Source organism: Paramisgurnus dabryanus, chromosome 4 (assembly GCF_030506205.2).
Source record: "Paramisgurnus dabryanus chromosome 4, PD_genome_1.1, whole genome shotgun sequence".
Taxonomy (NCBI): Eukaryota; Metazoa; Chordata; class Actinopteri; order Cypriniformes; family Cobitidae; genus Paramisgurnus; species Paramisgurnus dabryanus.
In genome coordinates, this window is record NC_133340.1 from 31,156,855 (window position 1) to 31,184,014 (window position 27,160).

The window sequence follows — 27,160 nt, forward strand, 5'->3', positions numbered from 1 at the left end:
CTGCTAAGTTTAAACAAATGAATAACTATGGACACTTTAGTCCTACTGCTTTAGATTTGACGTGAAACACACCCCTAGATGAACCCTGATAATCTGAGCTTTGAATCCGTGCAAAAAAAGAATGAAAGAAAGAAAGAAAGAAGGACTGATGGAAGGTAAGACAGATAGACAGAAAACTGAAAAGAGACAGACAGACAGACAGACAGACAGAAAACTGAAAAGAGACAGACAGACAGACAGACAGACAGACAGACAGACAGACAGACAGACAGACAGACAGACAGAAAAAAGCCAGTAAGGAAGGCAACGGACAGAAAAAAAGAAAGAAGGACAGCTGGATGGCAAGAAGGAAAGACAGGAAGGAAGGAAGCAGACAGACAGAAAAAAAGAAAGAAGGATGGAAGAAAGGAAAGAAAGAGATAGACCAAAGACCAAGAGACAGACAGATAGAAAGAAATAAAAGACAGGAAGGAAGAAAAAGGACAGACAGAGAGAAAAAAGAAAGAAGGACAGCCGGACGTCAATAAAGACATACAGAAAGAAAAGAAAGAAGGATGGACAGGAAAAATAGAAGGAAAACAGACACACATACAGAAAAAGAGAAAGAAAAGACAGATGGATTGAAAGAGATAGACCAAGGGAGAGACAGACAGACAGGCAGAAATAAATAAAAGAAAGAAAGACAGGAAGGAAGTAAAAGGACAGACAGACAGAAACAAGAAAGGATGGACGGACAGACAGACAGAAAGAAAAAGAGATAAAGGAACAGACAGTAAGAAAGATAAACAGACATACATAAAGAAAAAAGAAAGAAGGACGGATGGACAGATAAAAAGAAATAGACCAAGGGACAGACAGAAAGAAAGAAAGACAGACACAAAAAAAGAAAAGGATGGACAGACAGAAAGATAAAGGAACAGAGAGTAAAAAAGATAGACAGACAGAAAGAAAAAAGGAAGAAAATGGACAGACAGACAGACAGACAGAAAAAAGCCAGTAAGGAAGGAAACGGAAAGAAAAAAGAAAGAAGGACAGCTGGATGGCAAGAAGGAAAGACAGGAAGGAAGGAAGCAGACAGACAGAAAAAAGAAAGAAGGATGGAAGAAAGGAAAGAAAGAGATAGACCAAGGGACAGACAAATAGAAAGAAATAAAAGACAGGAAGGACAGCCGGACGTCAAGAAAGACATACAGAAACAAAAGAAAGAAGGATGGACAGGAAAGATGGAAGGAAAACAGACACACATACAGAAAAAAGAAAGAAAAGACAGATGGATTGAAAGAGATAGACCAAGGGAGAGAGACAGACAGACAGGCAGAAATAAATAAAAGAAAGAAAGACAGGAAGGAAGTAAAAGGACAGACAGAAAGAAAAAAGAAAGGATGGACGGACAGACAGACAGAAAGAAAAAGAGATAAAGGAACAGACAGTAAGAAAGATAAACAGACATACATAAAGAAAAAAGAAAGAAGGATGGACAGAAAAAAAGAAATAGACCAAGGGACAGACAGAAAGAAAGAAAGACAGACAGAAAAAAAGAAAGAAGGATGGACAGGAAGGATGGAAAGAAATAAAGAAAGAAAGTCAGGAAGAAAAAGGAGAGACAGACAGAAAAAAAGAAAAGGATGGACAGAAAGATAATGGAACAGACAGTAAAAAAGATAGACAGAAAGAAAGAAAGAAAAAAGGAAGGAAATGGACAGACAGACAGACAGAAAAAAGAAAGGACAGACAGACAAAAAGACAGCAAACAAAAAGAAAGAAAGAAAGACAGGAAGGAAAAAAGGAAACGGACAGACAGACAGAAAAAAAGAAAGAAGGACGGCCAGACGGATGGATGGAAAGAAAGAAAGAAAGGCAGACAGACAGGAAAGAAGGAAGGATAGAGTATTGAGTTGCACTCACTCTGGATGGATCATATTCTTGTCTTCTTCTGGTCAGGTCTTCGTAGGATGGCGTTGGTTTCACCTGCTGAAGTTGATTTCTGATTTGCTGCAATCGGTCTTCATTACTGCAACATGCAGACAAAAACAAGACAGATGAGAGACATCTCCTCAAACATCTAACATTTAAAGTTACATACAGTATAATAGAGATAAACTATGGCAACTGTATATCACAGTTAAATCTCCAAAAGAAAAAACAGTAACATATGTGGTTTAACATAAAGTTAATGTTTAAATCAAATTTGGCTGAAATAAACTGAGTTGAATGTGAAATGCAGTGTTTTAAATTATCCATGTTTAAAAACACCATCTGTAAGCTCTGTATTAAAGCAAACATGTAACCCGAGGGCATGTACTGATTCAGAGCAGGACAAGTATTAGAAAATCAACCTTTAAATTGCTTCAATTTTCTTTGAAACACAACAGTACAGCACCACTTAAAGACACAGAAAACACAAACAATCATGCCCAGTCCTGATTGGCCAACGTCTCTTCACCAATCAACTTCCATAAGGGACATTCATGAGCAATGTGATGCTCTTTTCAACTTTTTGTAGAGACAGGAAATTAAAAAACGTGAATCAGACAATAGGCGCTCTTTAATGTGCAATCTATAACTTTTGTCTCTCTATCGCCACCTCTGTTCAAAACATGAAAATGCAGGTTGTTAACTTTATCTTTTATTTACTTACTTTAAATCATTATTATAAAGCCCACTGTATAGTTTATTTTTGTGTACGCCAACGCACAGCCGAACGCACAGCTTTGCAAAGCATAGTTTATTTGATTCATGTGTACACGACAAAATGCAATGCATCTCCTGTGCTACATATACATTTCTCCAGTACCTGCATGTGCAAAAATTCAGCTGTGCGCGTATAGTATTCTGATGATGAAGTTTGTGTCACGGGGACCCTTGCTTATGCGTAAAAAACAAACTATAGTTCTAGCTTAAGCTTACTGTTGTGAATCCGGATAAAGAAAAAAGTGAACATACAATTTGAACGTACATATACTACAGACAAATTACATATTTAGTAGAAACTCCATCCACAGATGTTACAAAGTTGGGAATAATAGAAAATACGACAGGCAGCGATCTAAGCCACTTCAGCATCTGTTGAAGGACACAGAACGCAATTAGAGCTGCCATTCTGATGGAGAGCACACACGACCCTCCGAATGAGAAACACTATCAATGTTTAATTAGCTGCCGCCACACATATGAATCATATTCATATTAGTTACAGGACGAGGGAGACCTAAAACAAAAACCTTTAGCAAACTTTTATGAGAGAAATCAGTAAAGTCCTGTTTCTCTTCCAGAAGACGTGCGCTTACATGTGTTGTGCACACATACAAATGAGAGTGTGAAGGCCTCCTGTCATCACCACTTCATTTGGTCTATTTTGATAGTGGGTACCGCACAAACCGGAGAGTGTAAACATATTAACTTTCATGATTTGGGGTAAAACAAAACGAAGAGTTTTTGGTTTCACTTTACAATACAGTTTCATACAATTTGTTAAAGATTATTTAGAAAACAGAATTTTTTTCAGCATATGTCCGGACAAATATTACAAAAACGCATTAAAATATATATTTATTTATTTATTTATTTGATGATTACGCTTACTTGCCATCAAGGTGGATAAAATATTTAATATTTATCATTCAATTTGCGGTTACGCCATTTGACATTTTCAGGTCCATTCAGTCTTAACTTTCATATAAATGGTGCATATGTAATTTGTTATTGCATAAAATCAACATAAATACAATATGTGTGCATTGAAATATACCAGATGCATGTATTTAAAACGTTTCGTAAAAAAAAATGTGCATTTCTCATCTTGTCAAACCATTTTTATCACTGACCCATGTATACTGATAACCTGGTTCTCTCCATTGAGAAACATTTACTTCCTTGTAGGCCGGTTCTCTGTTAAAGTTTAACACTATTGGATCTGCCCAGAGACACTCAGGATCCGCCATAACCAATCGCTAACGTGTGGTCGTGACGTATGTATATTCACTTGGTCCTCCATTAGTGCAACAAGAGGGGAGGCGACAACAACTATTGGCTTTGCAACCCTATCGTTTGCCTTAGCCAACTCATTCACCACTAGCAGAGTGAGCTGGAAAATCTAACTTTTCCCAAACCCCGTGGGTAGGAGAGCCACAACATCATGGCCATCAACAAAACTTAGCAAACATTGTTCTTGCTCCGGCTTTAACTTCTGTATATTCAGCAGTTTTGCAACAACGGACCGAATAGCTTTTCGCATGTGTTTCTCCGCTGTCCATCCTTCTGTTCGTTGATTGGTCCTACAAAAATGTGATTTCTCGAAACACTAAAATAGACCGAAATCCCAGATGTAATACTGAAGGAAAATGAAATTGAGTGGAAAATCCATCCATCGGCATTGACAGGCTGCGTAACGTGTATAATCCATAACGATTTGTAATTTTAATACGTAGGCATTTTAGTTCACTTTTGTGCAACTTTTGTTACTGCATTGATCATCAAGTATTAAGTCGTCTTAACTCTAGACCCTGAAACCAAACTACTTGAAAACTTCTTACATAAGGAACCCATTCAGGTACACAAATGTGACGGATCGGTTATGGGGTGTCCTATCAAGGAAAACGGTGTGAGAAATGTCTTGCCTGAAGCAGCTCACCATGAGCATTTGTGAGTTTCACGTCAGAGAGCAAATAAGAGAGAGGCGGGACGGTCAATTAGCCGCAAAGTAACAGCCAGACAGATATGCGAAGCCTTCATCTTCTAGTTCAGCTCTCCTGGATCTCCTGCGGTAGAGAACTTAATTACCATTCTCTCTCTCGCACGTCGCCCGACGGCTCCTAACAGCCCTTTGTTCTTTCTGCCGTTTTGCGCATAATAGATGTGACTAATAAATGTTCAACATTGAAAATAGAGCCTTGCTTTTGCTTGTTTAGGAGACACAGCATTGCCATCTTTCACTAGAAATGCTGACGCAGTGACTGTCACGGCCAAACGGGGCGTCTAAAAACTGGACGTGGCTCCAGAGAGTTGGACGCCGTCCAGAGCCTGAGAAATGGGCTTAATCGAGCTAATGGCCCACCGGCCGCATGTGACGCCTAGCTCTTGTTTTACTGTTTCTAAATCCTTAATTTTTGGTTTGTGATTTGTCATGTTGGTGGTTAAGATGGATCTGCTGCTGTTTTGCTTGTATTAGCCCATCTTTTTGTTTAAGAAGTTTGCACTTTTATCCAAGGTATACATTTCTATCAGTATGCATGTTCCCTGGGTTTGAATCCATGAACTTTTGGCGCTACTAACGCAACACAATGCTTCACCACTGAGCTATACAGGAGCAAGTTGTGTTACTGCGTAATTCATGCTCTTCAGAAAACCCTGATGAAAAACCTTCCAGTCTTAAGATTACTTGTTTAAAATTGATTACCCAGTTTCCGCACCTGGCCAGGATCGTGCACATCTGGTTACCAAAAACCACTACACAATTATTAAACTAGGCCAGTGAAAACTGGCATAGTTGCCCACCAATGGCTTTTGTTGGTGTAAGTAATTTTGTGTGTTATAGTTGCTACATGTTTTGCATTTATGCAAGCATGTATTTATTTACTGTAGCTTTGTCTGTGCACGATTTCTGCCGTTTAATAAACAAAACTTTACTGAACTTCTTTAAAAAGTAATAGCACTCGTCTCTGATCAAGTTTTTTTTTTAAATAGCTGTTTACACAATCGTCTGTTTGCATTCTGATTTACATTTGCATTTGGCCACACGCATCTCTGACAGTCCCATCAAGACTCTGAATAATTGAACAGTGGACATTTTCATTAACACCTCAGTGGCAGGTGTGTTTATAAAAGGGTGTCGATTCAGATTACAGACGGGTGGGGTGGCGACCGTCTGAAAAAGACGGCAGTGTTGTCAGATCTCATCATACAACACGTCCTGCAAAAATAACATCAAGGTACAGAGGGCGGTTTCTAGCATTACCTTTATGTCAGTATCTATTCATTCATGGCTTATTTGGGCACCTGGTCTCTGTGTGATGACGGCTTTACAGATCGATTGTGATCTTAGATTAATTCTCCTCTCTATATAATCATATTCATTAGTTAGTAAAAACTCATCTAGGATCTTGATTGGTATACAGTATAGGACTCTAGGCAGCTTAATGTTTGTGTAACTTTATAAGTGTCTGTTAGGTTTGGTTATGACAAAAGTCAGAATAACGTTTCATCAGTTAAAGGGATAGTTCACCAAAATACGGAAATTCTTTCATCATTTACTCACCTTCAAGTTGTTACAAGCCTATATAATCTTTGTTTTATCCTGCTGAACACAATTGAAGATATAAAAAAAAATAGTTGACCAAAGATGTGGGGCACCATTCACTTCCATAATATTATTTTTTTGAACATTTAACATTAACAAAAGTTAATAAATGGCTCAGTGTACTAGCCTGACTGTGCCCTCCTACGCAGAGTTTGTATATTTGTATACACTGGTGCACTTTTATCCAAAGTGACTTACAATCAAGGTCTTCAGGAATACCGGAAATTCTAGGCAGGTGCAGTTTGATCAGGGGTAGAGCTAAACTCGAGGGCCAGAGTTGAGAACCTCTGGTTTAGGGTTAGGTTTTGGCGTAGGGTTAGCATAAAGGTTTGGCTGTAGCTGTATCCCTTCTAGCCACAACCCCTGTGTATGTATATCTAAGAAGGGAGCTTTAGCCTCCCCCTCTATTCATGAATATCAGTCATGTGACCTTTTACGTCATCTGCTCTTTTTCAGCCATTTTGAGTACTTACCGAGGACCAGTAGGCTACTGACAAGCATTAGCTAGCTTGCTACGATTTACCGATTTCTTATCTTTTACTGTCTATGATTCGTCTGGATACAGTAAATGGCTACGCAAGACAACATTTCGCACCTTGACTGTCAAAAAATATCATCGTTAGGGTGTGATCTCTACCCGATCCCTGATGCATTCTTCCAGCCGCTGTCCGCTGCTACCGAACTACCACTATTTTTACAACACTAAGAAGGCACGACACAACATGAAACTTTGAAGTATCACCTGGATCTTTACACATGAACACGAGCATTGAGAACATTGTTTGTGTACATAGTGTTTACTAAAAAGAAAGGTTTTAAACAACTGACTTTGGTTGTTTTGGTGTCCGCTCGCCGCCATCTTGCCAGACATAAGAATCGTCTCCGAATGCATCTTATATAAGCCTCCTTTTTCAACTAGAAGGTCAATATTGTTTTCACTTGCGACAAAACAACAACTTATCCATGCATTTATATGGAACTATGTTTTAGGAGCTATCCATATTTCCTCCTTCCTTCCGTCGCATTCGGAGATCGATACATCCTGACTGGCAAGATGGCGGCAAGCAGACACCAAAACAGCCAAAGTCAGTTGTTTAAAACCTTCTTTTTACACAAACAATGTTCCCAATGCTCGAGTTCACGTGTAGAGACACAGGTGATACTTCGAGCAAAGTATCATATTGTGTCGAGCCTTCTTAGTGTTGTAAAAAATGCGATTTTGATGCCAACCGCCACCAAACATCACAAGAAGACACATTGTATGAATCACAGAGCACCAAGGTTTCTGCAAATATCTTTTTAATGTTCTACTGAAGAACAAATGTCACAATCATATCGGATGGCCTGAGGGTGAATAAATAAACAGCTATTTTTGTGTGTGAACTATCCCTTTAAAAACAAGGACAAACCAACTTCCTCATACCAAAATAGTTAAAGTTTGGATTTATAATTAAAAACTCTCGACAAAAGTTCCAATTTTTTTACATTTAAAGATGACCCCACCAATTATTTTTACATTTTAGATTTATGCATTTGGCAGCCCCTTTTATCCAAAGAGATGTTTTACATTTTTATTACAGAATGTATGTGGGGATGTCAAACCCATGATTTCGGTGTTGCTAAAGAGTGCTGGGTCATTTTTAACCCAGCGATGTTTTCTATCCATTATTGACCCAGCCATGTGTTAAAAACAACGCAATGCTCTGCTAACTAAGCTACAATTAGACGCCTAAATAATGATTTTACAAATTAGGAGTTTTTTAAACCCGTAGGGAGTCAGCTGACATTGGCTTAACTTAGCACCCTCTTTTATACGCTACATTATTACTACGTTCGCTAGTGCGGTTTTATCTTGGCCGCTGTATTCAGAATTTCTGCTGCTTATGTTGTCCATCGATTTTTCTGTGTTTTCTCCTGCATTTACTAATGTAAAGCTGCTTTGAAACAATTAAACAATTGTGAAAAGCGCTATATAAACAAAAAGATCATCTTTAAAAACACAATCGGTACAGAAACAAAAAAAATACAGTATATATGATGGGTACCATGGTACATTTTAGAGCAGAAAATGATTTAAGAGCCGGATATGTATATGTGGCATGCAGTATTGAAAAGGTGTGCTAATGTATTCCTGAGAACAAACATATTTTAAAACGAGACATACTGTATGAGAGCAAAGTGTTGTAGTGTGTGATAGGATTACACTGTGCGTGTGTGTGATGTCCGTGGACACCACAGCACGGGAAAGATAATCTTGTGCGAATCGATGGCAAGACGAGTGCAAGAATGAACGTGGTCCCCACAGACGAGGCAACACTCACGCATAATTACCGCCAGACAACAAATCAATGGGCTCTGTCGTTGAGAACACTCAACCTGGACTAAAAACTCACGAGCGATACACACGTCCTCTTCTGTATATACACACAGTACGGCTGCACAGTAAATCACGGGCGACTCCGCAGACCCTCCTGTCAATATTTCAGGTCGACTGGACTAAAAGGCCAAAGCGTTCGTTAACGACTAGTCTGGATGTTTCGTTACGGGTTGCACGATTTACATTTTAACGTCCGATAATGGGAGCAACAAACTTCTTCCGTTGATTTACTTATGCTGAGAGAAAATAATCATCATGAGAAGTTCGTCAATAGCAGGTGCTAAAGATTTTCTCAGACCTTGCTAAACATATGCTAGTTTTCGTTCCATTATTCGTTACACTAAATAGAGTTCCTGGAGCTTAAAGGGGACAGAGAATGAAAAACAATTTTTACCTTGTCTTTGTTGAATAATGGTAGTCTACCCACATTCACAAACATACAAAAAGTGCTAAACATGCTAAACATCTCAGTCTCATAGAAATTCCTCTTTTAGAAATGTTAGACAGAAAACAGCCCAATCTGAAAAACTGATGCTTATGACATCACAGGCATCTAACTGCTCCTCCACTTTAAACTAATTGGCTAAATTTTTTGAGTGGCAGCAAAGTCAGCCAATCAGTAATGAGATTGCAAGTTAAGCCAGTAGGGGGAGCCAAATAGGTGCAAAACCACTTGTTTAAAATCCCCCACCCTAATAGAGCTATCTGAGAGAGGTTTTTAGGAAGCTTCTAAGGCCTTACAGACCCAAACAAAAAATGTTTTGTCTACATGTCACATCACAGAACAAAGATAAATACTCCGTTCAATCATTCTATGTCACCTTTAATGTATTAAGGGTGCAAAAGCCATGGGTTCGATTCTGAAGGGTTTTAGGCCTTAAAATGCACTGGAGCTCACTTTGTTTATATCAACTTATTTAAAGGGGCCATGGCACAAGACTTTTTTAAGACGTCAAATAAATCTTTGGTGTCCCCAGAGCACGTATGTGAATTTTTAGCTCAAAATACCATATAGATAATTTATTATATCATGTTAAAATAACCAATTTGTAGGTGTGTGCAAAAATGTGCCGTTTTGGGTGTGTCTTTTAAAATGCAAATGAGCGGATGAAATGCAAACACTGATCACAATGATGGTGGTTTGTTGCAATTGGAACTCAATTGTGCTTTGAATAATTTTTTCGCATTCTCATTTTCTCTGCACTAAATGGCAGTGCTGTGATTGGATAATTCAGATTAAGGGGTGGTATTATTATAATAAGAGCTCCTTATGACATCATAAGGAGAGACACATTTCAATGACCTATTTTTTCATGTGGTTATAGAGATTGGTTTACCAAAACTGAGTCACTGGGTTGATCTTTTTCACATTTTCTAGGTTGATAGAAGCACTGGGGACCCAATCATAGCCCTTGTTAGATTTTCATGTCATGGCCCCTTTAAAGCATAATGAAGTAACAGTTATCATTTGGTATCGCTTCTCACCTGTCAATCTTTTGTGGGGTGGTTCTAAGCTTGTTCACTTTTGCGTAAAGGCCCTCCCGTGGGTCTTCATTGGATGGCTCTCTGTAAGGGGCGGAGACCGAAGGCTGAGAGTAGTTATGTGTGGGAAGTCCAGGTGTGTAGGAGGGGTGGCTTGAGGCAGGGGGCTCTCTGAAATTGTTGATGCGTGCGTAGTTGGGGTCAAAGTCATCATCTTCCACGTCGGGGAAAGTCCTGTGGTTAAAAGCCGGACTGTTTCTTTCACTCCTGTGGGGATGAAAATGTATGTTCATGACACCAGAAATACAAAACTCTACTGAGCAATGATCAGGCATTCATTTTAAATTAAAGCATTGTTAACAAATGCAACCTTATTGTAAAGTGTAAACTTACCTTGACAAGACCTCATGGTCACTCTTATCGACCTCCTCCTCACTCAGAGCTCCCATGTTTTTGCCTTTGTATTTGTTCTTCTCATCTTTGTTTTTCCTCCCAAACCTGGATAAGGATATGAGGTAAGCAAAGAAGGAAAAAAAAGATGGACACAAATAGAAAATTAATGATATTGATTCAACAATTTCCCTGTGAACCAAGCAGAATTTGGTCTATGAACAGGTTGCCCATGATTGGTTGCCCTTGCAAACCCACACACACACACGCTTGATAAACCAAAGCAACATCAGTATCCAAAACCCTGTAGTAATTTTCCAGCCCATATCCACACCAAACCTTCAGAAACTCACATATTCTTCTGCACTGACCTGAAGTCAGACCGGGTCTCCGTGCTAGACAAAAGAAAATGATTATATAAAAATAATGCAACTATAAGAAAGAAAGAAAAAGGGGAGGAGAAACATCAGCTATATGTAAATAAATCAAAGAGGTTTGTAGATCACTAACCCGCCGACTGAAACATACAAGCATCTTTGTTAAAAGCTATAAGGTATACATACCATAAAAAGTCATTTATTTACTGAAATTAAAAGCCTCTCATTTTTGAAAATAAGGTCTACGCAAAGTTTGTGCGAGCATTATGGACACTTCCATTCTGAAGAGTGTGACTCATGCTTGTCAGGGACATACTCTCTATTTCTGAAAACTATGTTGAACAAATGCAAATCAAAGTGCTTTGGTGCAATTTATTCATACTCATTATTTATAGCAGACACAATCTGCATCAGATCTCTTTCTGTCTTACAGCAGTGTTATCCCTGGAGCTCACAGGTGTGGCCATCATCGTTATGACAATCAACAAAGAAAAACAAACTATTAAGACAACTGGGTGCATGATACAATGTTGTGATTCCTGCATACGTGCATACATTATGATGATATCACACCACCACAGCCCTAGCTGGCGTACACACCAAGGCGTTTACATCGGCGGCCGACATACGTTTTCAATTGTTTCTAATGGAAAGGTGCACTTCTTAAAACATTGTCCACGTTGATTGCCGACGCACTACTGTTTTTCCGCGCTTAGCGCTGATCACAGAGAGTTGAAAAATATTTAACTTTGGGTGAAAAGCTCAGCTCTTCAATGTCACTTATCACTCAGCTGTCCAATCACAGTGGAGGAGGGGTGTGACAAATATCACAACAACCAAATGACGCATCCTTCAATAATTGATAAACAAAGCAGAAGTATCATTGCAATAAAAGCGTTCAGCTAAAAAAAGCCTACAGTCGGAGTCTGCCTGCCGGTTTCGGACGCGTTTAAATGCTTTGGTGTGCATGCCCACTTATAGTCCTCAATACAAATACTTTAGCTGGTATTAAGATGTGATTTGGTTGATTGGATCACAAGTGGACGTCGCTAAATACTCTCACTTTCGACCAAGAATTTGTCAAAAAACAATTTAATTGGATTACTTTGTGGTGTAGATGCTCATGTGGTCGAATGACCGTCTACTCTTCACTTATTGATCTAATGTGATGTACATCAGTTTTACATCAGTCCTGACTTTTAGCGCTTCTTTCACTAATAAAACAAAAGCGTCTGCTCACCGCCGCTTTTATTTTTGTTTCATTTTGCGAGCGTGTGAAAGTTGTGAAAGCTTATTTCATAAATTGCTCATAGACAATCCCCCCGAAGTATTTAGGACAAAAGCGGTCGAAAGTGGACCAAAGAGACGAATTAAAACATCAAATGTGAACACGAAAGAGTCTTTCTCGTTCACTTGTGATCCGATTGACCAAAAACACATCTTAATATTGAAAATATGCAGATTTTCCAGCTCCCCTAGAATTAAACGTTTGATTTTTACCATTTTGGAATCCATTCAGTCGATCTCCGGGTCTGGCGGTACCACTTTTAGCATAGCGTAGCATAATCCATTGAATCTGATTAGACTATTAGCATCGTGCTAAAATATAACCAAAGGGTCTTTGATAATTTTCCTATTTAAAACTTGACTCTTCTGTAGTTACATCATGTACTACTGCTATTGAAAGTTCCCAAGGGGACTATTTTCGGGCATGTTACAGCAGCAAGGCCTTGATTATTACGCCAGAATGAAAGTATAGTTCCTAGCCATATCTGCCTAGCCTGGTTAGCCAGACCTACATCAAGATGTAAGGTCTGGCAACTCTTCACACAAACGGCTCAATGCAAGGGGCGGGATATAAGGTTGTCCCTCAAAATGCCTCTGCACGCAATAGGATAGCGCTATGACCAATGAGAACAACGAAGAAGGTGACGTAGTTACCGTAACCAGTCGGCAAAACTCCAAACACATCTTTCTTGCTTAAAAAGGACTTCAGTAGGGTTATTTGCTCTTCTCTCAAAGAAAAACATAAGTCTAAGTCCTCCAGAGTCGCGGCCAAAGCCGCTTCAAAAGAAAGCTGTTCGCCAGCAGCAGCAGCCATACGTTGCAGCTCTGTCGTCATCATGTTAAGCCCGCCCCACAGATGCTACACACGATGTGATTGGCCTGACCAAATTTTGGTTTTTGGAGCTGTTAAGTGTATTGTGAGTGCCTAGACTAAACCCTGGCAGCAAATATATTTTGCGGCCGCTAGGGTGCGTCTAGATTTCTAGGCTAATATCTGCCTAGAAAATCGTAACTTTTAATTTTCTGTCGGTCTTAGTACACAATAAACTACAGAAGAGTCAAGTTTAAAATAGGAAAAATATTGAAACTCTTTGAGGTTTTTTGCACAATGCTAATGGTCTAATCAGATTTAATGGATTATGCTAAGCTATGCTAAAAGTGGTACCGCCAGATCCAGAGATCAGCTGAATGGATTCGAAAACGGTAAAAATCAAAATGTTAAACTCTAGGGGAGCTGAAAAATTAGCCTATTTTCAAAAAAAGTGGAGTGTCCCTTTAAAATCCAGCAAAACACTTCTCATTCTGCAGATCTTGAAGCTTATTTATTTAGCTCATGGATTTGATAATAGCAAAACATTTGGATAACAATGACTTTTGCGCAATGACTATTAAGAGCTGAGATTCAATTACATTTCTGTAAGAAGGCAAAAAATAATCAAAATCCTTCGTTCCCAAGCTTCCCAAATTTCTTTTTAATTTGACACAGATACCGCTCGAGGCTTCGGCGTACCGACAAAGCATACATGCATGTTTGTGCAAGATAAGCAGCGACTACATGATCCAAACACTGGGCCACGAGCAATTCAAGGGTCCGGTCGGATCCAGCATCTCCGTGCCGCATCTTGTGAGCGTTATGTTTCAATGGTACTCTATTTCTCAGCCCCACACACGCACTAATGACTGTATTTATCTCATTAGGCTGAAGCGATCAAATACTGGCAGCTGGCATGCTAGCTTTGCCTTGCCCCTAAGCACTCTCATTAAAACTGGGGGGAGCCGTGGCCTGAATATCAATGTGACTGAGTCCTGCTAATTCTGTATGTGCGACCATAGCCGTCACTCTCACATGTATATATCACTCAACACAGAGATCAAACATCTCAATGGGTTCACCTCATATGGAGTGACCTTGCAACTTTAGCCATTTTACGATGCTAACAATAGTTTCTGCTAACATACTAGTGGTGGGATAAGATACCATATGACCAGTGTGACAAGAAAATAACCAAACATCTACAGGTTCTGTCCATGTATTAAATATCTACAGTAACTACGGATTAAAAATAAGGTTACTTACTGCAGAATAAATGTAGCAACAATAACTTTAATGATGGCAAAAACTAGCTTAATGTGGTAGTGTAAATGTTTAAAATGCTGAAAATGGACCGTGACCTTACTCCAAACCTAAAATTTTAACAAGTTTGTCGTCTTATAAGAAACAACGCAAAAATCACATTTTAACAATTGTGCGATAACTGTAGTAACATTGAGTGCGTTTACATGCCCAGATTTGTCAAATTTCTTGCAGACATTGATGTCAGCGCCTACAGTACACATAGCCGTTCAAAAAGCTGAAAGGAAATTGGTCTTTGGGGCGATTCACATTACACGTCTAAAACCACGCGAAAAACACAACCGTCGGTGGGTTCTTGTCACATTACCTGTGGTGCGCTTGCGGCATTCTGAAAAGTTGAGATGTTTTCAACTCGATGCGGTGCGGATCCGCCTGGAAATAAATTGCGCTTCGCAACGTGTGCATGTCGCAACTGCATTGCTTCCATTATGAGTGCGCATATTGCGCGCCTACATTTGAAATTGATCGCGCAAAAGACGCTAAATATAAATCGCCCCTTAAGCTATACTGTTGTATCTCTTGTCATGTCTGCAGAACCTGTAAATGTAACATAAGCTTTTATTTTCGCAGTTTCTCTGCCAACTGCTTGAGTCGAGCACAGATCTTTATGCGTTACTTTGCGCTTACTTTCATGCGCACATGAACAAAACTGCGAGAAAGACAGTTAAGGTGGTTACACGCAACGTGAAATCGGGGTAATGAGCAAAAAACTAACGGTGCCGATCCTTTTTTGCACCGTTTATGGCCTTTTCCTGATAAAAGAAAACCGTTTTACGCGTTTACATGCTCCCCCACATTATCAGTTTATTGAGCATGATCGGCATAAGACCGTGCATGCAAACACACTCATTTTTATACTCATTTTGAGGGGCTTTACTTGCAATTCAGTCAGTTTTCCTTGTTGCCTTAAGCGTTCAAGTGGATTTGATTGTCGATGTAAATGCGAAACATTCCCATGGAAGCTGATTACACTTCCAAGAGTTGTTAAGAGTAAGGTTGAGGTATGTAGCCCTAGGTAGCATACTAACGGTTTAATACGGTCTAAATAGGGTTTGCAAAGTGAATTAGCATTACTTCAGTCGTTAACCTCAGATTAAGTCTGTCTGTGTATCTCTTGGGAGATTTTACATTCGGATGGCGGACATTACGAGCGAAGATTGTATGCTGTGACACCTGCAAACGTTTCTCATCTGCATTCCTGTTGTTCTGTTGTAATTACGACAGTACAAATAAACCAACTATATCGTATTGCAACCCCCAATATTAATGTAGTCTTTGCAAGAAGCTTTTTCTGTTGCACACTGCTGGCTGTCTTCGGCATATCGATCGACTCGAGTTTACTGAGTGTTGCAATTTATCAGTCCAAACCATAGACTTGTATTTAAGCAGCCAAAGCTTTGATTTTCCCAGAGACAGACAGTGAGATCCGTGGACACATGGGACGAAGTGCTAAGCTGATCATTATGTTTGCATACATTAACGCCTACCTCACCTCCGTCTGGATCTTTTTAATTAGGTAAACCTGTCACGGGCAGATCTACATCCCTTTCATGAGCCTGGATTCTGGTTCCTGTCTGAATACAATACATGTCCTCACCACACAAAGACCCACTGTGCTTTATAAATAGTTATAGTACATATTCATGTACCATTTTTACACATGGAATATACCAAAAGGTATTTTATTAGTATGATATGTACATATTCAAATTTGGTAAGCATTTTTTAGCGTGAATACCTTAGTAACCACACTATGATGGTAAAAAACAGTGCCAACCAAACCATTATAATGTAAGGGGATATAGCAGTGTGAGGAAAAGTATTTCCCACAATGCTCAGGTATAACAGATTATGTAAATTTAGTTTGATTGTAAAGGATGAACTAAGTGCAACTGAGAGAGAGAGAGTAGGCATTTAAAATTTCAACTTCCAGAGGCAAATGCATGAAAGTCTCTGTGAGGTTGTGTAACAAGCATGTATAAACCATGTATAACAAGCTTTAAACATTGAAAATTATAGAGTCTGTGTGTTTAAACAGTTAACTTAGGTTTAAAGTGTCGTGATTTGATTGGCACGTGTCCATGTGACTTAGGACATCGATCACAACACGCACATCAATCAAACGGCCGATGACTGGATGTCGGGCTGTTACACTGACACTAGATATGACAACACACATCTGTCACTCTCAACAAGTGGAGGACTGTCTCTCAACATCATATTCAGATAGATGAATCATATTCAGATAGTTAATCAACCCCTCACCATATGATATCTGTCCAAGTAAATTCATTTCCGTCTATAGCGAGGAAAACGATTTTGCAGCAAAGATTGCTTTTTCTTTATTTGTGATATACCAGAAGGATACTGACATTAAATAACACAAAATTGCAAATGCACACAAAAAAACAGCAAAACACATTTAAAGATAAGAAAAATCTAATGATTAGTCGCGACTAATCGTTTGCAGAATAAAAGTCTTTGTTTACATAATATATGTGGGTGTACTGTGTATAATAATTATGTATAAATAAAAAACATACACATGGATGTATTATTTAAAGAAAAAATATATTAATATAATAAATATTTATATATTATATAAATTATATATAAATATTAAATTTTATATAGACGTGCAAATATTTCTTAAATATATACATGCATGTGTGTTTGGTATTTATACATAATTATTATACATTTATTATGTTATACACAATTATTATACATATATGCATACATTTCAGAAAAGTTTATGTATATATAGTTTTTTATTCATATATAATATAAAATAAATAAATAAAAATGTTATATACACATGCAAATACTTCTTAGATATATACATGCATGTGTGTGTTGTATTTATACATAATTATTATACACAGTACACCCACATATAATGTAAACAAAAACTTATATTCTGCAAACGATAAGTCGCAACTAATCATTAGGCAGCCCTAGAATGACATGAAAGTAGGGCTGTCAAAAGATTAATCGCAATTAATCGCATACAAAATAAAAGTTTGTGTTTGCATAATATATGTGTGTGTGTGTGTGTATGTGTAATTATTATGTATATATAAACACACACATATGCATACATTTCAGAAAAGTTGATGTATATATATAAATTTTATTCATATATAATATAAAATAAATAAAAAAATAAATAAACATAAAATGTTATATACACATGCAAAAACTTCTTAAATATATACATGCATGTGTGTGTTTGTATTTATACATAATTATTATACACAGTACACCCACATATATTATGTAAACAAAAACTTATATTCTGCAAACAATTAGTCGCGACTATACATTAGGCAGCCCTAGAATGACATGAAAGTAGTGCTGTCAAAAGATTAATCACAAAATAAAAGTTTGTGTTTGCATAATATATTTGTGTGTATGTGTAATTATTATGTATATGAATACACACATATGCATACATTTAAGAAAAGTTGATTTATATATACATATATTTTATTCATATAATATAAAAATATATCAAAATCTAAATAAACACAAATATTTGCATGTAAATGTTTCTTAAATACCTACATACATGTGTGTGTGTGTGTGTGTGTGTGTGTGTGTGTGTGTGTGTGTGTGTGTATACAAAATAATTACACACAGTGCACACACATATATTTTGCAAAAGCAAAATCACTTTTATTTTTTTATGCGATTAATCACGATTAATCTTTTGACAGCCCTGCATGAAACTTTTTATAAAAGTTCAAAACATTAAAAAATATTGTGACCATAAGTCATTGCATTCCACCGGTCTACACTCAACAACAGGAGACAGGCACAACTCATCTGCAAGAGAGGATTTTTTACGTACCACTTGCTAATATTTAAGGCGTGCGAAAGTAAAGGTTAATGTGATTTGACTACTTCCAGACCAGGCGTGTCTCTGATGGGAAAGATGCTGTTAACCTTTCCCGTCAGAGTGGCATTCCCTGAGCCCAGACCTGCTGGAGAGAAGTCCATCAATCATGGTCCGTCTCATAATGCCGCTTACGATGAGCGCGTACGGGTGCTAGAAGACTCTGAGCGTGTGTCATGGGATAGTTCTTGTGGTTTAAAACTTAACAGACTCGGGACATGACAGGCTTACCCGCATACTTCTACAGGAAACATACACATGTGTGCATCAGTCCCTGTATGTGTGTCACACTCAAATATAAAGGATTCTTTATTTAGTGCCCATGTGACCAGCTGAATATATACTACTGTGACTTTCACATGATGTTGTTATAGAAAGAAGCCATGTTTGGTTACAGTAACAATTCCCCTGAAGAAACTCATCCCAGGAGCCCAATTATAGGGATGCTGTCTGGGGGAACAATTGGAAAAGTTGTCCTGGACTTAAATGTTTCTTTAAACAGCTGTGCATGGGGGATATAACCCATTTATGTATGATTTTGATCTGGGTTTTGTGAATTCAATCGATTGCCCTGTTTAGGGTTTGAACCTGGAACTTTTCGGTTACATCATACATACTTGGTAAAGTCACAAACAGAACAAACATGATATTATTTTCTTAACACAAAATTGTCAATATGTGCACTATGATACGAAGGGGTTATCAGGTGGTTGCTAAGGTTTTCTAGGTGCTAGCTTACTGGCTAAGTTAGCTTTGGTTGTTTTGATACGTTTGTTTTGTTTATCAGTCGTTGCCTGTTGGTTGGTGTGGTATTTGTCCTGCCAAAAGTCACATTGATCAGCTCAGCATTTCACCCAAAATTTAACGCTGGTGTTCAATGCGGACAAAAACTAAGAGCTGATGCTGTTTTTTTTTAATCACGGCACCATTGGAAACCACTAAAAACATATGCAGGAAAAATGCTCCGGTGGACACGGGAAAAACGCAAAAATACTTATCAAAAATGACGACTAAAGGCCGTAGTATGGTCAATTTTTAAGCGTACGTGAGGGTCCACGTAGGGTGTGCATGACCCAATTTTCGTCACCAAAAAAGTGCATGCGTACTCTATGCCCATGCTGGATTTTTGAAACCCTGCAAACATTGTATGCGTAAATCACGCATGTGCATACAGGAGTATGTAGGCCATGAGAGGTATTGCAAATTGTCGCAATGTGTGTGCGTCGAACGTCAGATTAACTATGCTTTGCAAGACACTGCGTTCGACTGTACACGTATGCTTGCATATGCAAAAAAATCAGACTATACCCAGGGCTTAACATTAAATATATAAGTGAGGATTAATACCTCTCACTGATAATTTATCTTAAAGTCGAAATAAAAAAAACTGTAATTTTGGAGGAATATTGTGGTATTTTTTACAAATTACTTCATTATTTTTTTATTCATGTGCCCTCATAATAATCTTTAATCAAAAATGCAAATCTCCTCCCCTCCTCGAAACGATCTCTCTTTACTTTTCGGTCATATGGTATGACAGGTGGGCGGGGCCTGGGAAAAGACCCAACTTCAAACGATCCAATCAATTCTCGATGGACGAATTCAAGCCCAGCCCCACCTTTTTTATTTCAGAAGCCGTTTCACTCGTATATACATGACCCTGGGGAAAATAAGACAATCGCTACTTCCGTTTCATACCGACTTTAAGCATTTCACCAGATTTAAAAACATGCAGTCTGGCAGGTAAGTAAAGACTAGTAAAGTTTAATCACCAACCAACCCTCACACACAAATGTGAAGAGAGCACGGCCTGCCACAGGCGATTAAGTATGCAAAAGCTCATTAATATTCATAAGTCTTCTCTGTTCATATGAATATGTGTTTTTAGTCCATAACGCCTGACTGACAGAACGCATCAGCGTGAATAAATGACAAAATCACCGCAGAACGAGCTTCCATTTAAAAAAAAAACAGATTTCAGTAATTAGCCTCTCGCCGGCTGTGCTTGGCTTCATATGTTCCCACTCCAACAGGCGATGCATGTTGCACCCAGCCGAGCCATGTTTGCGATGCCAAATAAAAAGACATAATCCCAGATGTCAATAAAAACGATTATAAACACCATTGTGTGATTACATGTGTGCCCATTGTCGTAACTGTGCACAATTTGTGTGTGTGTGTGTGTGTGTGTGTGTGTGTGTGTGTGTGTATAAAGGCAGTTAAACAGATAAACTACCCATAACTACTTTCCATAAACATTATTTCTCACTAAACGCCTCTTAAAACCATAAATAAATCCATTTGCACATTTCTGGGAGGGCTTTTAATCGACAAGAAAATGTTTTGCTCCCTCTTGTCAATTGAGAATTGCAATATTGTAAATGGGGAGTAAATACATCTGGATCATTAAGAGATATTTAGGGTCACTTGAGTAATATTAAGGTAAGCGTCAATATAACTACGGTACAAATCAAAGCTCTCTAATACCTCCTCAGTGTTGATTTGGATAGGAGCGATGTGCTATTATGTCTCATTTGAACATCCGCGGAAATAAAATGGGATATTTTGTAACGTGAAGACACGTCCCTGTCCGGCATCTGTTTGCGGGGGTTGGTTTGAACACGATGGTAAGTATTATAATTTTTATGGCTCATGTAACTGTAGGGCTCATATTCATGTCACTGTTGAATGTTACTCGTAGGAGTGATAAACAATAGGCTCATACGCTGATACTTTTCACAATTACAAACCTAAATTATCTTTACGGTATCCAACGGGGATGTATGAGATCTGAAAGGAACTTTACGGGGAAGGTTAATTGGCCAAAAGTGTAACATTTTTAGGAACACTAAATAAACCCTCCAATGCCATCACAAACGGTGTTCAAGCATTTAAGCAAATTACACAATCATCTCCACTTCAGATTACAGTCAAAGCCATCAGCTCACTTAAAAACAAGCGCTGTGAGGGGTTTTATACCTACACTAGTATATGTCAAACTCGTGCTGGCTTAGGCACACAAGATAAGGGTGTAGGTCTGATCTCGCTGCGCAACACGACTTAACATGATGCATTCTGGGTAGAGAGAAAAGATGTGTGTTAATTGGTTTGATGCCGCGTCGTATTCGTTACACAGAATTGAGACAGACGGATCTATGGGGTTGTTAATACCATAGAGGCTGTTTTACACTTGGCATTAACATGCGTTTTCGTCGATCGGATCACAAGTGGACGATGTTAATGCCAGGTGTAAACGGTGTTCAAAACGTTTTGAACGCGTCCACTTTCGACCACATCCAGAGGTAGTCGAAACCACTTTCGATCGGATCGCTTTGGAGCTGCGGAACGCAATGTGGTTGAATGTGTTCGAACAGCCACACGCGACCGCCTTCTCTACGCCCATTTATATAATCTGAGGTATTAAACACAAGTTTTACGTCTTTTTTTGACTTCTGGCGTGAACATACGGTGAACAGCGCTATTTTTAGCCTTTCATTGATAAAACTACTGCGGGTGTTCTCCGTAGTTTCGTTTTGAAAGCGTGAAAGTTGCGCGATCCTATTTCATCAATTGCGCTTTAATGCTGGGAAGCTGTTTTGATAAACTTTCTAAAATGCTAACCTATTAGAACGACTGGGGAACAACACCACTTCCATTGCCAAAATGCGTGCGCAACTATTTGATCATGTGTGCTGTAAAAGGGACTATATGTAAGACCTTTCTATAATGTTTCAGAGCAATTGATGAAATAAACTCGAGCAACATTCAAATGCTTGCGACATGAAACAAATGAGAGGCAGAGAGCAGCTGCTTCAGTTTTATCAATGAAAGCCTACAGATCGTGCTAAACACAGTGGGTTTGTGTGGAGGTGAGGACTTATTTGCATATTCATATCTATGGTCCAAGCTGTGCTATTAAGTAATCAGTTTTATCTAATACACACACATTGATTTAGTATACACAGTATGCAGTCTCTCTTAAGAATCTTAAATATTGCATTCAGCTTTAAATAATTGTTTCATTTCTGGTTTGCATAAAGCAAGGCATCAGATGAATGCAGCGAAGGCAGGCAGCCAAAAGACAAAGCATAAATCTCAGAAAACCTGGCACGCTATTGACACTCATTTTTAAAGCAGTCCACAAATCCGTCTGTAACTGCGGCTGACACGAATAACACATCTGTCTTAAAAAGCACACAATAAACATTTTCACACTCTAAAGGAAAGATACGAAAATCTACAATTTATATATATATATGACTATAAATGACTCTCGCGTGTTTATGATTTACTGATCTCGTTCTCCATCATGGTTTAAAAGCACCCGTGATGACTCTGCAGTTGGATTAAAATCGTGCAGTTACACAATGGCTAATTAAGCCATTTTTCAAATTCAATAAGGAAGCAGATTTGAGGCCAGAGATGCGATACGAGTTGCCTGGCAAAAACCCTGTTGAATGCAGCCAAGCTTTTAAAGTGACTGATAGTTGGCTGCGGGTTTGACTGCATATGTATTTCGGAGAGTTTCATCAGCGTTAAAGAGACCTTTACAGGACTCGCATCACAGATTTAACCACACCTCTTAAAACGACAGTCCGCTGTGACCTCCACATTAAAAAGAGTTGCAGGCAGCTTTTATTCGCTCGCTTACACAGTAATGCCCCGTTCAGACTACCAGTGACTAGCAGTAGCAGAGCGACATGATCTCATGGCGATCGGATGGGTTGAAAAAAGTTTAACTTTATGCAAATGATGAGCGACTTTCAGGAGCGACTACCAATGAGAGCGAAGCAGTGGGTGGAGTTCACGTCATCCATCTCTCATCAGTTACTGGAGTGGATGTACTCATTTGTTAATGCCAACCAGATTTAGAAACACCTCTTATTGACCTCATTGAAGTTGCAGGTGGTCTGAACTGGGGATAAAACATCAAAATAGCGAAAACATTTGCCTTTTACGGCAAAATGACTTTTTCTTTTAATTTATTTTACAAAACTATTACCTTTGTAAACTTTTATCATATAGAATGACTATCAAACTGTCAATTGATGGCACACCCATTTATTTTCATTAAAACATTTATCTAGTCACCTGCCTTCATGCTAGTATTTTAAATAATTTTTGTATTTCAAATCAAATCTCCCTCGGCATAATTTTTTTTTTTTTAATAATTTGTTTAGGAAATAAAATATTAATAGCAAAATTAATGAAGCTAGCTTTGCAAAAATTCCAAATTCATTGAAATACAAAAAATTCAATAAAACGGAAGCTACGGAAGATAAGCATAACTGATGTCTGTCACATTCACAGATTGATATTTTAACTTTTTTATTTTTCTTTTTCTTCTTCTCAGTGACATTTTGATACCAAACAGAATAAATGGTGGTATTTTCGGAAATTACTGAAATACAAAAAATTTTATAAAACAAAACTACCGGTATGGAAGATAAGTATAACCGATGTCCGTCACATACACAGATTGATATTCTAATGTTTTTTATTTTTATTTTTCTCACTGACATTTTGATACTAAAACAAAATAAATGTAACAAATAAATATAGCTAGCTAGGTTAGCTAAATTCCTGTAGCAAAATATACAAAGCTAGCAGTGCAAAATGGTGGTACTTTCCGAAATTACTGAAATACAAAAAATTTTATAAAACAAAACTTTGGAAGATAAGCATAACCGATGTCCGTCACATAGACAGATTGATATTTTCAAGTTTTTTTCTTCTTCTTACTGACATTTTGATACTAAAACTAAATACATGCAACAAATAAAATAGCTAGATATGTTAGCTAAATTCCTTTAGCAAAATTAACAAAGCTAGCAGTGCAAAATGGTGGTACTTTCGGAAATTACTGAAATACAAAAAATTAAATAAAACAAAACTACTGGTATGGAAGATAAGCATAACCGATGTCCGTCACATACACAACTGATATTTTAACGTTTTTTTTATTTTTGTTCTTCTCACTAACATTTTGATACTAAAACAGAATAAATGCAACAAATAAAAATAGGTAGTTAGGTTAGCTAAATTCCTTCAGCAAAACGAACAAAGCTAGCTGTGCAAAAACGGTGAAACTTTCCGAAATTATTGAAATACAAAAAATTAATAAAACAAAACTTTGGAAGATAAGCATAACCGATGTCCATCACATACACAGATTGATATTTAAAAGTTTTTTTTTCTTGCTGAAATTTTCATACCAAAACAGAATAAATGCAACAAATAAAAATAGCTATAGCTAGGTTTGCTAAATTCCGTTAGCAAAATGAACGAAGCTAGCAGTGCAATATGGTGGTACTTTCCAAAATTACTGAAATGCATTAAATAAGAATTCAATAAAATGGCAAAGTTTTTGAGCAAATACAAGGATAGAATCTTTCAGATACTGTATGGATAAACAAATCAAAGTCAAAGATGAAAAAATAATGTAAGACTTAACAGAAGGGACACAGACGTCTCTTTCATGGTTTAGAGAGAGACATACACTGTCATTCGTTCACCTTTCATTTCACTTCTCATGTCTGTCAGAATGAAGGCGATTATGCACGTGCCCCAAATATAAAAACCTCAAACACAAGCCTGTGGATCTTAATTAAAGACCATCACTGTACCTCTGTCTTCAATACCAGCTGACTATATTTAAATCACACAAAGACAGCATACAGTTACGTGATGTTTCCAGTCTGAGCTGCTGTAACTAGCACAGGGCCCCAGTGCGGAGCTGCGTCAGAGGGCCCAGTGTATACCGTACCCCCTCGGCAGTATGTTTATATCACAGAACTGACTTGAGGCTTGATTTAAAGCTTCTAGCAAAACTAAAGAATAATTCTGGTAGCCACACTGTTATTTAAAGGGTCGTTTACTTGAATTTAGCAGCATTTTATGTTTTTTGTTTTTTTTGCATTGCAACATTCATCATATTGGCCAAAAAACCCTTACTGGTGTATTCGTACATTATTACCAGGTTTTCACCTTCAAACAGCCAAAATAAACAGACTCACTGTTGATGTGCTTTTTACTTTATAAATCTAGCTACTTTTAAGATTAAAAAAAAAGGTATTCGGGTATTTCTGCCCTTTAAACAGTTGTGGAAGCCATCTGTGTGTGTGAAACTGAGATTGCGCTGTGGGATTTAATACCTCAACAATCCAAATCCTTTTTTCTTGCTCTTTTTCTCCGGGTCTTCGGGCTCATCCTTCTTCTTGGTCTTTTTCTCTTTCTTTTTCTTGGTTTTCTTCTTCTTCTTGTTATCATCCAGTTCCTGACGTGAGGAGCTGCTAGCAGGTGTCTCTCTACCGGAGTCTTCCTCAGAGTAATCTGTTGATGGAGAACCAAAGCATACTGTGGCTAATGTAATACCATTCACAGAATAATTCACTGTTTCGTTTATTGGTAAACGATAAAGAGCATCTTAATAGGATATTTACTATGTAAGTGAAATCAAAGAAGATTAAACAACTTTAAAATATCAGTGAAACCAATAATGAAAGCATAAAAATGTTGTTTTGGCTTCGAGATGTTTTGCATTTTGACTTTAATGGCAAATAAATAATGAAAAATTGCTCCATTACAGCTATATGCCCATTTTATGAGAATGTATTTTTAATTATATTTGGAAACAATTAAATAATAAAACATTTTAAATAAAATTTGAAAATATTAAAGGTCCACTGTGTAGATTTTTAGCGGCATCTAGCATTGAGATCGAGTCACCCCCCATCCTTTAGAAACGCATAGAGAAGAGCTATGGTAGCCACCACAGGACAAACATGTTATCGTCTGCGACAATGTAGCGATAAAACATGCTCTATATATCAGTTTGTTCATGTAGGGCTACTGTAGAAACATGTCATGAAAAAATGACTTTCATGTAAGGGGACCCACAACAGTTCATTTTGTAAGGTCTTTATATACCACTGATAATATAGTCATGTATATTAGATTGCATTTCTGTCAAGGGATCCCTTAAAATGCACATTTAAATATTAAAAAGGGAATTTTTTTTTCGTATTTTAACCAAATCTCCCTCTGCATTTATTTGTTTTTGAATATGAAAATAGCAAAATGAACGAAGCTAGATGTGCAAAAATTTTGGTACTTTCCGAAACTATTGAAAAGCAAAGAAGTGAAGCCACAAATGTGCAGCATTTTGGTCAAAACAACATATATTTTTGTAACTTTAAATTACACAATTTTAACTTGATTTTTATAAGTTAGGTCAACTTTTTTAACCCAAAACTTAAAATAGTAGTTTAAATTGACTTGCAAGTTTTAACTGCACAGTGTACGAAAGACTAGCATAACCAATGTCTGTCACATAGATGGATATTTAAAAGTGTAATATTTTAAAACAAAATGTTTTATTAACACTTTAAAATATTAAAATGTTAAAAATTACTGCATAATAACAAGCAGGTATGTTTCTAAATAATAAAAAAGTTTAAGTACTGTATGCTTGTCATAAAAGAAATGCCAAGTATTGCAAAACAGTGATTATAAATCCCAATCTCTCTCGTAAATCCCAATCTCGTAAAAAATCTGCAGCATTTTTGTCAAGTCAACACATATTTTTATGTTACACTCTTAGAACGGATGTGTTAAAAACATCACATTAGTTGCGACATAATGCGTTGTTCCAGAATCCACCCATCTCTGTGTTATTATTGAAACAAAACATTTTGTGTTACTTAAACACAACTTGTGTTTTATTTTAACACAAAATCAACACAAAACGACACAATGTGTTAAAGGCATAACACAAAAAGATGTGCAAAAAATGAACACATCCTTTCATAGAGTGTACTTGGACTTAAAAAATCAAGTTAAACAATTTCAACTTAAATTTATAAGTTATGTCAACTTTTTAATGCCAAAACTCAAAATAGTAGGTTAAGTTGACTTGTTT

The 27,160-nt window shown here is 37.5% G+C and overlaps 1 protein-coding gene across 5 annotated transcripts in view; it reads right to left on the reverse strand.

Moving 5' to 3' along the window:
• The window catches only part of pard3ba (par-3 family cell polarity regulator beta a), a 168,281-nt gene that overhangs the window by 22,576 nt on the left and 118,545 nt on the right, over nt 1–27,160 (reverse strand). For 2 of the 5 annotated variants that reach the window (XM_065254164.2, XM_065254163.2), the window contains exons 18-22: nt 25,395–25,572; nt 10,898–10,939; nt 10,548–10,652; nt 10,158–10,421; nt 1,906–2,011 (exon numbers count right to left, since the gene is read on the reverse strand). In XM_065254164.2, coding sequence (XP_065110236.1) covers nt 1,906–2,011; nt 10,158–10,421; nt 10,548–10,652; nt 10,898–10,939; nt 25,395–25,572 — 695 coding nt within the window. The remainder of the gene's footprint in view (nt 1–1,905; nt 2,012–10,157; nt 10,422–10,547; nt 10,653–10,897; nt 10,940–25,394; nt 25,573–27,160) is intronic. The other 3 variants (XM_065254167.2, XM_065254166.2, XM_065254165.2) reach the window with 2 other exon arrangements.